A 13,534-nucleotide genomic window follows, 5' to 3' on the forward strand; every position below is an offset into this window, starting at 1 on the left:
TGAACTCATAAATCCTCAAACAACAGAACAGCACTAAATCTCTTGCAGGAGTCTATTGTGTGTGTGTGTGTGTGTGTGTGTGTGTGTGTGTGTGTGTGTGTGTGTGTGTGTGTGTGTGTGTGTGTGTGTGTGTGTGAGAGAGACAGAGAGAGAGACAGAGAGAGAGAGAGAGGGAGAGAGGGAGGAAGGGAGGGAGGGAGGGAGGGAGGGAGGGAGAGACGGAGAGAGGGAGGGAGAGAGAGACAGAGCGACAGAGAGAGAGGGAGGGAGGGAAAGAGAGAGAGACAAGAGGGATGCGCAATTTCATGCAAGTGCACTTCAATCTGCTTGCATCAATCTGTGTGTGTGTGTGCTTGCTTGCGCGTATGTGTGTGTGTGTGTGTGTGTGTGAGGTTCATTAGTCTATACATTCCGTATGTATTTAAGTAATTTTGTTTTTAAATGATGGTTGCAATAGTCTTCCAAAAGTGACAGGATGAGGGAGAGGGTGAACAAAAGAGAACAGAGGGTGGCTTGAGAGAAGGGATGCTCATCTAGAAACAGGATACCAATCTGTATCGGACAGAGGACAGGAACTAAAAGCAGCCAGGCTGAACTGGGTCTTGGAGTGGAAAAGAGGACAGCACAGGGTCCATTCAGAGAAGACAGTGAGACAGTGGGCTAGTTCATGATGTCGGCCGGCTCTGTAACAGAGGCCAGGCCATGAGAGGGCCGCACAGAAAAGCGGCTGTTCTATAAGATGCCTTTTTTTCATGGCGCTGTATGAGGTCTGTCTATGGCAGAGAGCACTGAGGGTGCTCAGTCAAGTGAGCAACACAATGACAGATTTAGACAGAAGACTGTCGACGAAAATCTGGAGATGAGTGCATTCCAAGTTGGTTTCCAGTGTGTATTGTCCTTTTAGCAATCACCATTGCACGACAGTGCCTGCGGACCCAGTGTGCATTTGGGTAAAACTTATCGGTCTATGCAATGTCACAACATGCAGGGCAGAGCAAACTGCATCTGACATCTTTACTTCCATTGTTATAATATATTGAATGTTCATTAAAAACATGTAGCATACATTGTAATCCTCAGAGCCAGCAACACAGTGAAGGAGGAATGACGCAACACAAAGGCCTCATTGACAAACAACCAGTGCATATACACATATGCACACACGTATTTACGCAAACACACATTTGAGTATGTCTTACACGCACACAAACCAATGCAAGTGCACACACTCACTAAATATTCCTGCTATCTCCTATGTAAACTTTATGAATCCCACAGTTATACAGTCACTCTCAATGAACTCTCGTCTCATTAATTACCCTCAGTTTTTCCAAAGTATGCTTTCTGGGCCCCACTTACCTCATGCATACACATTCACCACTTAGCACAACACTACAGGGTCCTTCTCTTCACAGGCAAACTTTTTGGCATCTTTGATTCACTGAAACATTCAGCGACCTTGTTTATCCTAAATAGAAGCTTTATATGCAGTAGTTTGGGAGAAACCATTCCATGCAAGGGGACTACAGGGATGCACCAATTGTGCAAATGTATACAAAACTAAGAATGATTCTGCTGTTCTCTATTGAAGATTAGCTTAGTCATGGATCATTTTGAAAACCTTTCCCTCGACTGAGCAATATGTATATGTATCGATGACTGTAGTGTTCAGTTGCTTTGATTTACTACTGGGAATATGGTATTCCTCTCAGCTCAGCCTGAAGCACTTACGCAGGACACAGCTGCATTTGAATGTGGTGTGAATGTGGGGTTGACATGAAAGCATGGCTATATATAATGTATAGTCAAGAGAAACCATAGCTTACCTTTCAGCGGGTTGCTATAAGTGGCCTGCATCATTACATATCAGTAGTAAACACAAATTCTGATCTGCTTAATCTTAAGACAAACTTGACGATTACCGTGAGGAAACATTATCACCGTTTCACACTACGTCAGCAGAAATTTGGAAGAAGCTAAACTTGCAAACCCAAGTGGCAACAGCATACGTTTACATTAACATTAATAGCATACAGTATGCTTAGCCATTTAGCTGTAACTCACTTTTTCAATTTCTGTTTAAGACCCATCAAGTTCATGATTTTAAGGGTGAACTTATGACAGCCGTAGATAACAGATAGCAGATGTGACAGCCTCTGCTCCACATTAGTAGAGGTGTCAAGTATATTACCAGATGACTAGAAGTAGGAGATGGTAAATCTGAGACATCTGGGCCTTACAGCACAGGTACCTCGCATTTCATCAGAACACAGTGTAGCAATCTCATATCTCAAGCTATACCATTGCCTCAAACAACAACCTGCCTAGCGATTTAGATCAGTGGATAGTTTGTGTTGATAGGAATTTAGAAGAGCTTTTTTTGAATTATTCAACTACTAATAACTTCTGGCAATTTCCATAATTCTTTACCGGTCCTTTGTGGGTCTATGAACCACATCTGTCATCATTCAACACATCTGTGCAATATAAATCATTGAAATAGATAATACTACAATCACTTCAAGTTTATCCTTTGTGTTTGTATATAAAGTCGTGCATGAACTGGAACAGTCTTATTCAGACACATTTCATTTTAAAAACCTTTTAACACAACAGACTGAAGTGGACATTACTACCAGATGCTGAACTCATTATCGGCACACAAGGGCCCCCATGGAACTAAACTATTCCATAAGGAGAAGAGTCATTAAAGTTAGTGGTTGAGGTCACACAATGGACTGGTGCGCAGCAGTGCACAGAGGTCAGAGAGGTGTAGTACAGCCACTTTGTGATGATCCAATAGCAGCTAGCCAGTGTGGAGCAATGGAAACTCTGTCAGTTACCTATAAAAAGACACTATTATTCCTGAAATACAACTGTAGCTGTTTTACGGACTCTCTCTTTGATTATGTGCAAAAAAGCAGCTTCAATTGCAGACCGTGTGCTTTTGAGTTTAGATCAAGCCATATCGTTTGATGTACTGCTATTACTCAAAGATCTCTTGATGTTGTAGCTTCTAAGGTGGGATTTGGCTTCAGTATAAGCAACACAGCTCCATAATTCCTGCATCTCACAATATCCAAATGTGTATGATTGGAATTTTGGTTTTCTCCTCTAATGGAGGTAAAAAAAGGTAGAAACCACCGCATTTCTGAAATGTTTATTACGCCATGCACTGCCTCAAACACGTTTCCTTTAGAAAGCTCCAGTAAGGCCTGACTAACCAAAACTTGAGATTCACAAAGATAGGATTTCCCCAAGGGCTGCTGGATCAGATTGCGTCGGATTAGTTGGGTGTACCTAATAAAACGCCTATTGAGTGCATGCTTCATGTTCTATATTATCTGTAATTGTCCTTTCTCAGGCAATCATCTGTCATCTGTATCTAATCTCGTCAAACATACAATTACTACTGCAGCTCCACATTTTCCATCACTCAGGCATCATTTCACAGTTAAACCAAAACAATGTGTGACACAAACGTTGGCTAGGAAATGAAAATCTCATATGGAACTTGGCGAAACAATCTCACTCCCTACTCTGATATCTAGGAACAGTTTGATTACGGCAATTGCCGTTCTAATGACGAGACTTGAAAACGGCTGGCTATCTTCCAAACACGCAGGATGTGTGTAAGAACTGGTTTATCCTATTCATAATGACGACGTAATACAACAATAGACACGTGCGTCATAATATCGTGCATCGCTTCTGACTAAGATAAACACCGGTTTCCATGTCAAATTTACAAAACAGATCTCCATGCTGACTTAGTCATTACACAGGCGAAAGGCAAGAGTCTAGTTAATGTATTTTTCCATGTCTCTACTTATTTGTGTTATTGCCATTCAAAAGTCTAATAATATAATAACTGGTTAGCTCATTGGAGCAATTATTGTGTTGAAAAACACTTTAGTGTAACTATATCATCTTCCTAGGCTCCACAATGTGAACAGGCTTCCACATGCTGGCTCGAAGGCAGCGTCTATTTTGTCTTTACAGATTCAGGCGTGTCCAGACAGACAGACCCAACACCGGAGCTGCTGACAGGTCCACTGGGATTAATATACACACCAACATGCAGAGACAGTGTCCTGACAGCTGTCAACCCACATGTGACATAGCTCTAGTTATTTTTGAAAACCGTGAACAAACTATTATGCTATGGCTGGAGTGAGGAGTCGTGTGAGTATGTTGTGTGTAGCTCAAGAATGATCAAAACAAAAACACTTATGGAGAGACGATCTGGGGCATTTGGTGAACTGGTCCAACCATCGTGTCAACTGGGTTTAGACACTGAAACCTAATTTTCCCCTTCTCTTTCCGTCTCTTTATATGTGCTGCCAGTCTCCCTCGCCCCCTCCATGTCCTCCATTTACATTATGACATTTACAACTTCTGTGCTGCTGTGTGAAATGACCTCATCCTAGCCGACAGCCTGCTTGCTGTCAGATTCCTCATTGTGGAAGACTGGAAAGAATTCACACTCCACGCACTCTCACACACACACACTCGGTGAATGGGATGGCGGGAAGAAGTAGTACTGGCATACATGAATGCACAGATGAGCGCGCGCAAACAGGCTAAAGAAAGACACGCATGCATACGAAAATAGGCACACCCAAGTGGTCACACAGACTTCTCCCATCTGGGCGACTATGATCTGATTCAAAACAGAGGATAGTGGTTTCTAGTATATGGAAAAACAAGAGATACATTTTTTTCCAAACTAGCTTCTGTTCATTGCCTTCTCTTCCTCTACTCCGTAATCTGTCCAGTTCCCCCTCATCATGGGTTCAATGACATTTTGTCTTATTTTCCAAAAAATGGCCATTGCAGATTAAAAATTCCAGAGGGACAGAATATGGTTTGGATTGCCTAATTCTGTCCAGGAAACAGCCAAGACGAAGCCGCCCCACCTCTTATATGACGAGTCCAAAATGGGAACATATTAAGCAAAGGCCATTTGTCTAGTTTTAGTTACTGATTGCACAAAAAAAGTTAATAACCCCCATACTCTGCATCTTTGGAATGTTATAATATCAATTGGTGCTCCATTTTGCTAAATTGGTGCCCCAATTATCTTAAAAGCCTTAAGCTCTTTTAACTGTTCTTGAACGTCACCCATATCATAACTCCAATTTTCAATTCTGCTCCTGTGCGCCTCGATAAACTCTTGACTCAAAACAAAAAACACATTAACGCAGTGTTTTCGTGTCCGCTGACAGTTTCAAAGTTTATGTGTTGAAAAAAGAAATGGAAGACACATAGAAGGAGGTCAAAGACAGGGAGAGAAAGAGGGCACGACAGAGAAGGAGAGAAAGAGAGCGAGTACAGAAGGAGAGAAGTGGAATAGGAGACTAAATCTGAATGACACCAAAAAGAACGAGAGGTTAGAAAAGTGGGGCAGACATGAGAGAGGAAGAAAACAGTGGACATTGGAAATGCAGATACTTTAGAGTTGAAGAGCAAGTGGATCAGTGTGAATTCAAACAAAACTTGAGAAACTTGGCAAATCTTCTTTCACCAGAAGAGCTAAAGGCAGGACAACTTTCAACATGTAACGGAATCTAAAACGTTACTGATGTGAAACAGCAAAGCACAAAACTGATTGAGCAACCGCAAGCTCAAACAAAATAATTCTTAATTGATCAACCATATTTTCTGTACGACGTCAGTATGAAAATGGAAGCGTGATTGGCTCAACCCTTTGTTGAAAGTTGAGGTCGGCCAACTAGTGGTCTAGACATGCAGTGAAAACAGTCTCGGCCATTTGGAAAACACATAGTTAGCCTAAGTCAAGATGTCCACACTAAGCACCTACTGCTAAGATAAACAGAGCTACAAAGGCACAGGCAGAAGGCAGAAGACAGAAAACAGCTGGATAAAAAATAAGAAAGCACACAGTCAGAAAAGCAGGACATACTAGAATAGTACATGAGAATGGAGGAAGAAATCCAAATCACTGTATAAACAATGACATAAGGAGAAAACAATAACAGGAAAATAATGTCTCGGAACATCGCAGAAAGAACAAAAACCTAGCAGAGATATTGTGTAGAGATCAAAAGGTAGTTGAAAAACCAAGAGGAGACAAAGAAAAGTGGGGAGATGCCAAAGCACACTCCAGTGAACTTTATCAGACTGAGACAACAAAGCAGAGAGCTCTATGTGCTTGGAGAAGGTCCAAATCTGAACAGAACACAGCGAAACAGGTGGTTTCACCTAATCGCGCTCGCATATGCGTGTGTGTGTGTGTGGATCCAGTCTTGCTCAGTTCACCGTTTAAATAATGGAGCATAACAGGAGAATAGAACGGTTTTGTCTGCAAACTGGAGTCTCTCGTTCTTTCTTTTATCCAAAGTTTCTCCCCTTAGCATTCCGCTCACTTCATTTCACTGTAAACTAGTACGCTGGAATTTACCTTTACTTTATGTCGGGAAGAGAAAAGTGCACGTACAAGTCTCTCCCCCTTGAGATGATTCTGGTGATTTATTGTCTCACCTTAATCCCCGTCAGTTGTAAAGTGTTGCCTGTGCACCAATTCCACACTTTAAACTTGGAGTGTAAAGCGGCTCCAGAGTTCCAGCTTTCCTCCTTTTTCATTTTTATGAAGACATTTGGTTCACATAAATCAGCTTAAAAAAAAAAAACGCGCTACAAACAGCTGATAATTGTACACAGGTACAGTCTTAACTACACTGATGAGCTCATGCTACAAACATTTATTGGTTTTACACTTGAAGGCTGGATGTTAATGTAGTGAAATAAATCCATAGGTGTAATGGCTGATTAAGACTACTACATAAACGTGCAGCAGTCGTATTCTAAGCTATAAAGTTTTTTAAAAGATGCCGGCTGAAGTCCTGGTGTCTTCCCACAGTCACACGGCCGCATTGATAACACAGATAAGTGAGTGCCAATGTAACTTTGATGTGTTGGCGTATAGACAACACACGCATTTATGAGCCACCATCAAGTGGCAATATCTGGAGGCCCTACAACAATATAACCACTTCCACGAGCGGCCACGGCTTTGTTCTTAGGATTAATGTAGGGCAAGTGAACCTTAATGACTTTAAGACATGATCAACCTGTTTTACTTTGTGTTTGCGCAACTCATCTGTCTCATAATTACTTGGAACATACCAAGTGCTGGCAGTATCTGTGGTGTGGTGGTACAGAGGACGGCTGTGTATATCCACACACACACACCTTTATCCCGAAGCGCCTGACTTCCATGTTGTAACATTGGTGATGGCTGTAGTTTAGCTATCGGTTAGTGCAGCACAACAAGAAAGAGGAAATCAGGGGGGTGGATAAATTAAGCAAAAAAAAATACAAAAGAAGTTAATGGATTATGAGGCTTTAGCAGCCCCTGGTTAAATAAGACAAACAAATACAGAATGTGATGTCTGTCTGTACGGTATCAGATCTACAAACCATGCAGGTGCTGCTGAACATCAAAGCTACTGCAGATACACATATGTGCGCACACACAAGGTGTAATGTCTATACCAGATATACTTTGCTCTTCTATATTATACTGTAGGTGACCAATACAGTAAGCTGATACCATCATACAGCACGTCGTTCACCCCAGGCACTCCTACAAGTCCATTACATATGTTAGTCCATTGGAGACAGATTTCTGGTGACAGATGCTGTCCCGAGTCCTGACAACATTTTATTTGGGAGGTTTTATACAGGTGTTTCCTGTGAGCTGACCTCTTGACTACAACCCAGAAACCATAATGCAAGTATCTTTAAACTAAGTTAACTCTAAAAGGAATGAGAAAAGCGTTCAGACCGACTCATTCAGCCATCCAGCTGTACAGAGTTTGTTTGTATTAGCACAAGTTCAGCGGCCTCTGAGCAAGCAATGAGGTACGTTAACCTTTCAGACGAGCCACAAAACGAATAAGGGCATCATCTTCACACAACAACGCTGATGTTCGTTTACGCCCACACCTGCTGATGATTATGACAGCCAATCAGACCTCTTTGAAGCACGCCCAATTCAAGGAGTCTTTAATCATTGTGTGTTTTTAGATCAATGTTTTCAGTAAAAAGAGTGCAGAAAATAAGCAAATTTTCCCATTCTATTCATTCTAGACCTTTGAATGACACTTGAACGTATAATCTAAATGGTACATATGATATGATTTCTAACTAAGTAAGGACACATGTTCTGTTAAGTGATATAGATAGCGGCACGTCAGACACTGATGGCGGTCTCTGTGCTGGAGAGCGCAGGTGTGTAATGTAGCACGGGTAACATGGCAAAGAAATGAAAAGAGTGTCATGGGATACAGCTCATCTTCAGAGGGAGAGAGAGAGAGAGAGAGAGAGAGAGAGAGAGAGAGAGAGAGAGAGAGAGTGAGAGAGAGAGAGAGAGAGAGCACTGAAAGAGGAGACGGAGTATAATGCAACGCTCTCCAGCAGACAGTTGGACCTCATTCATGGCAAACATCTATACTGTATGTGTGTGACACAGAGAGAGGGAACTGAAAGGAATACTCTCTGTACTGCACCGTCGCTCTCTGTATACTTCACCCCTCTCTCACTGCTGTGTGTGCAGTGATGAATGTATGCGTCTGTCTCAGCTCCTATTAATAGGAGGTAGCAGGGCTGGAGGTGTCTAAGCTAGGGATGATGTCTTTCACTCTTCTTTCTTTTTCGCACTCTCTCTCTCTCTCTCCCTTTCTCTCTCTCTCACTCATTCCCGCACACACTCACACAGGTCTTGATTTTGGGCAGACTTGGCCCGAGAGGCCAGATGTAGCACAAGTGGAAAATCGGTGGTAGTGGAGGGGGGAAGGGGACAAAGGATAAAGATAAAGTCAGCAGCAGACCTTCAAGAGCAGACCTTCAAACATCATGTTGGCAGATTTACTACCCATATGATAAAGCAAAGCAAGCCAGCAGAACATCTCAGCATGGTGCGGAGAAAGACACACAAGCACACACACACACACAAAGGCTGACACACTCAATTGTGTTAACCCTGGCGACAATTAACTGCAACAGGAGATCAATCAAGATCAAAAATGACATTGATTCCATTAAGGAAAGAGGCTCGTCAGAACTGGTCCATACACACACACACACTCACTGCTCTACATTTGTGTTCATATTCTTACCTCGTGAGTTGGTCGCCAGGTCGGCTACTTTCTGAAAGGCATCCAAGAAGGCAGCAACAGCCACTACAGTCGCCCTAGAAACAAAAAGATTGACGTTTAGTACGTATACATTGTCTTAGTACCTTTATAAGTTGTACTTTAACAAAAGAAATCCCAATGCAATAAAGATTGCTGATAAGTATCTCAAACTGAAGATAAGACAAATAAAATGATGTACACACAAAAAACACACACATTTTTAAAATAGAATTACTGTTTTCCTTGAATAAAAGCAATTCTAACAAATGCCAAAAGAAATAACGCAGACAACTGATTTTATCTACTGTTCTCTATCTACTCACTTGTTGTGAGTGTGTGATCTGATTAACTCATCAGACGCCACCTTGTGTGCCTCCATACTGAGTGCCTGTCTAGCTGCTTGACTTTATAGTTACTTGAATAGCTGGGAAGCAGGTTACCTTACTGACTGGTAACACAGAAGAAAGACCGCTGGCATGTGTGTGTCTGAGTGCGTGATATTTGATCAAATCAAACGAAAACAAAAAAGGGCGTTCGTCGAAGTACAATGTCCGGAGATTTTCCAACACAAACTCGGTAACAAAAGCTTGTTTGAGCAATCCCAGACTGCCTAAATTTGTGAACACTTGTTACCTTCCATAGGCAGAAAGAATTCCTTTTTAACACAGTGTGGGAAATTCCATAAGTACTTTAGAGGTAGGCAGCTTTCTTAGCCAAGCAACACAATGGCTCAATAGAGGAGGATAGTGTGCTCAGGCACATACCATGTACTCAGGACGTTGAGGGTTCAAGTCTGACACATAACATAAGCTGTCACCATTTTTTGTCTGGTCTGTCACTGTTCTCCGTAACTAATAAGTCAATGAATCACTTAAAAAAACATTTAAAAGATTAAAATCTCCTAAAAAAGAACAGCTGTTCCTCCAGGTGGGATCACACTGACAGAAAGCATTCAGATTGGATGATGTCCAAAGATTATACTGATAATATTAATCTCTGGCATCTTTTTGTTGCCGTCTAGCAGGTCACATGTACTTTCGTTTCCACAGAAGACTGTGGTATCGTGGGCAACACATGTGATTTTTAAGTATATAATCTCAATTTCACATACCTTTTGGGACCAACCCAAGAAGACATGTTGTATACTTCTTTGAGATATACTAGTATAAATATAGAGACTTTGCACAGCATTTAGAAGTGCTGCTTGTAGAAATACCTGAAACTCAAGGTCTATGGATTTCTAAAATTTTATCTTACATTTAATAATTGGTTTCAATGCCAATATTAAAAATGTTTTGTAATGCAGGGTTAAAGATGGAATGTCACCTTGCAATGCTTGGGGAAACACTGTCTGTTTGGGTTTGCAATAGTTCAAATAGTTTGATTATTGAGAGAGGAAACTGATCAGATGTGAAACTGCACAACCCTCAGGCTGAAACGTACATGCTTAGACACACTGTTAGTCTTACAGCAGTCAGACAGGGAGAGAACAATCACTCCTTTATCACTCATGTAAAGTAATATGGGCTAATAAGTACAATGTTGTTGCAGATCTGTCCCGAAGACACGAGGGTGTGTAGTGCAAGTGGAAAAAGAAACACAAACACACACAGACAGACAGACAGATTCCTTTCTATTTAAAGCCCAATGTGAGCACCAGTGCAACCCTTACTGATATCCACCTCCACTAATTTGTACACATTGGTTTGCATTTACACAGACCTGTATCAAAGTCTGGTTTAGTCATGTTGAACTTTTAATCCAAAATGGGTTTGGGTGGTAAATGGTTTGTACCAAAGCTTGCTCTCAATATCAGTGGCTTCAGACGCAAAAAGCACAAGAACACCATATTAACACTTCACCATTACTGGCTATGTGATCTACTGCAATGTATTCTACGCCTTCACAGGAAGTATGTTGAACCCATTATTCCACTTCATCCTTTGGTTACAGTCAATTACTTCTTTCTACTTCTATTAGAAAATATAAAGTTTTATGGATTGCAAAGGTAAACCCATTTATTTTATTAACAGACCCAGTATACTCAGGTGACTCTCAAATGTGCTGATCTGCTGCCGCAAACCAAAAGAAAAGAGCTGAAATGAAAACCTAAAGGACATTTGTTGCTACAAGTCCATAGATCAGTGGGCTGCTGCAAAAACGACACAACTGCTGGCCTTAAAATCTGCAAATGTCCCTGTTCTCAAGTCACCACAAATGACTTTAACATACAGCATATTCCACCAGGCCTTGGCCAAGCCAATCTAAACTCCCTGTAGAGCAACTCCCTACACAGCAAAGCGCTCCTTCTGACAATGATACATTCAGCGCCCCCAACTATTCTTAGTTCAACAGAAATGGAATGTGACTGTAGTAAATCTAAATCATGGAAAACAGTTGTGTTTGACTCCACTTCTTTCCGAAACAAGATAACCTAACATGTACCCCACAAAGTTCACCAATAAAGAGCTTAATTTATGTCAATCAGTGTGCCTGTCTGTCTGTCTATCTGTCCATCTCCAGTGGTTCTAACTTTAGTTTACTGCCATTAAGTTCACAGGCTGAATTTGAAGTAGTTGGTTTCTGCTGAAAATGAACTTAAATAAACCAGGAAAGGCCCATTTGCAACTCAGCTGCAGCAACCATGACCAAGAAAACACTGACAAGTTAAAAGGGGATCGTGATTAGAAATCAGTATGTCTTTATTCCACCCAACTGAGCTTCTTCAAAGCCTATTTGCACAAGGGTGAGAGGGAAGGAGCGAGGGGGGGGAGAGAGATGGTTACTCAAAGCCAGTATGGGCAGCAGACAAACACCATATTTGGACCAAAAAAATGACAGAACAGGCTGAGGACTGTAATTAGTTGATTTCCTAGTTGCTTTGTGCGAGGGGAGCAGAGGGGAGCAGAGGGGAGCAGAGGGGCTAAATTATAGAGTAGGCTGCCTTAGGACGTCATTACACACAGAGACATATGCCGCTACTACTGGTGGCTAACCAGTTATCCAGGCCAGGGAGGGAAGGGACGGTGGGTGTGTGAGTGTTTTACCCTGTGTGTGTGTGTTTGTGCTTGCCCCCCCACTCTCTATTGCCCAGTGCCGCCAAAAAGATTACAGAGGTGCTTGGGTGGGGACTGAGGGGCTCTGCTCTGGTGGAAAGGTCAAATTTGGCCAGAATTGCAGTGGCTGGAGACAGGCTTTACACAAGACAGAAAAAGCCTTATTTGTAGGTCACTTATAGAGAGCAGGGCCCAGATAACACACTCTTTAATAATGTTCCATCAGTAAAGGACTCGTTACAGCCAGCCATATGTTACAACCATTGGAGCCTGGAGCAGGATGTAGACCTGGCATCATAAGGCAAAGAGATGATGTACTGTAGCCATCCATCTATTAAAATGTGTAATGTAACTGACCCTACAAAAGAGAAACTCATCTTATCTATGAGCATCAGTGGACTAATCTTCAATTCAACCTTGACTCCTGGAATAAAGTGGTGTAATGCTCAACCTATCTGGGCAGTGCACAGCATTCAGCAGTACAATCTCAATCGCGTACAATATACTTTGTTTGGATAAAATATTAAAATGCGGATGTGTTATGATGCTATTCAACTTTCAGCACGTAATACAATCTAATGTGACGTATTGAGTTGATGCAATGCATTTGTAATACAACGACTGGGCAAAGGTCATTTATTGTTCTGAATACACATCCTAGTAACAAGGCAGTCTTCCTCTCTTCAATGTGTACCCAGTTCAATGGACAAACATGCTCTGTTGACGGATAATGAGTCATTTATCTGGGTACAAACACATAAAACCGGAATAATACCTGGATTGTAAGTAGTTGACGCAAGTTCACTTGCTCGGCTCACATTTGAGTCATACACTGTTCTTTCCCTCTGATCCTTTTTTTGTTGGCTGAGAGTGTCACCAGAGTGGCAGGTATACTGTACTGTGACCTCACCATTGCCCCAAAGTCTGAACACACAGACACCCTACTGTCAAACAGCCAGTCATTAGCAAGAAGAGTACAAGTACTTGCGAATTATAGCATTGCGGGGTCACATATTTACCCCCTGAATGACGGAGACACTTGAATAACATCTCACAACTAATCAGGGCTAATGCGGAGAAAATGGATGAATGACACCCTGAGTGGTCCCTTGAAACTATTGTTAAGAGAATGAGCCTTTATACGGCTGTCAGTATTAGTCTATCTGTGGGCTTATGGAAACGCCAGCAGCCAGGGAAGTGCCATGCGTTGTTAAGTTAAGAATAATTTAGACCAGTGAGCATGCATATTTACATTTTGGCAGAACAATGACATTTTACGGCAGATGTCATTATCAGTTTGTTTCCTGACACGTGGCA

The 13,534-nt window shown here is 41.8% G+C and overlaps 1 protein-coding gene across 3 annotated transcripts in view; it reads right to left on the reverse strand.

Annotated features, from left to right (window-relative positions):
• LOC143002465 (protein MTSS 1-like) overlaps positions 1–13,534 on the reverse strand; it is a 48,212-nt gene that overhangs the window by 31,877 nt on the left and 2,801 nt on the right. For all 3 annotated transcript variants that reach the window (XM_076152575.1, XM_076152574.1, XM_076152573.1), the window contains exon 3: positions 9,144–9,217. In XM_076152575.1, coding sequence (XP_076008690.1) covers positions 9,144–9,217 — 74 coding nt within the window. The remainder of the gene's footprint in view (positions 1–9,143; positions 9,218–13,534) is intronic.

This window comes from Genypterus blacodes, unplaced genomic scaffold (genome assembly GCF_046128005.1).
Source record: "Genypterus blacodes isolate CSIRO-AG114 ecotype Tasmania unplaced genomic scaffold, CSIRO-AGI_Gbla_v1 ptg000057l_1, whole genome shotgun sequence".
NCBI classification, from domain to species: Eukaryota; Metazoa; Chordata; class Actinopteri; order Ophidiiformes; family Ophidiidae; genus Genypterus; species Genypterus blacodes.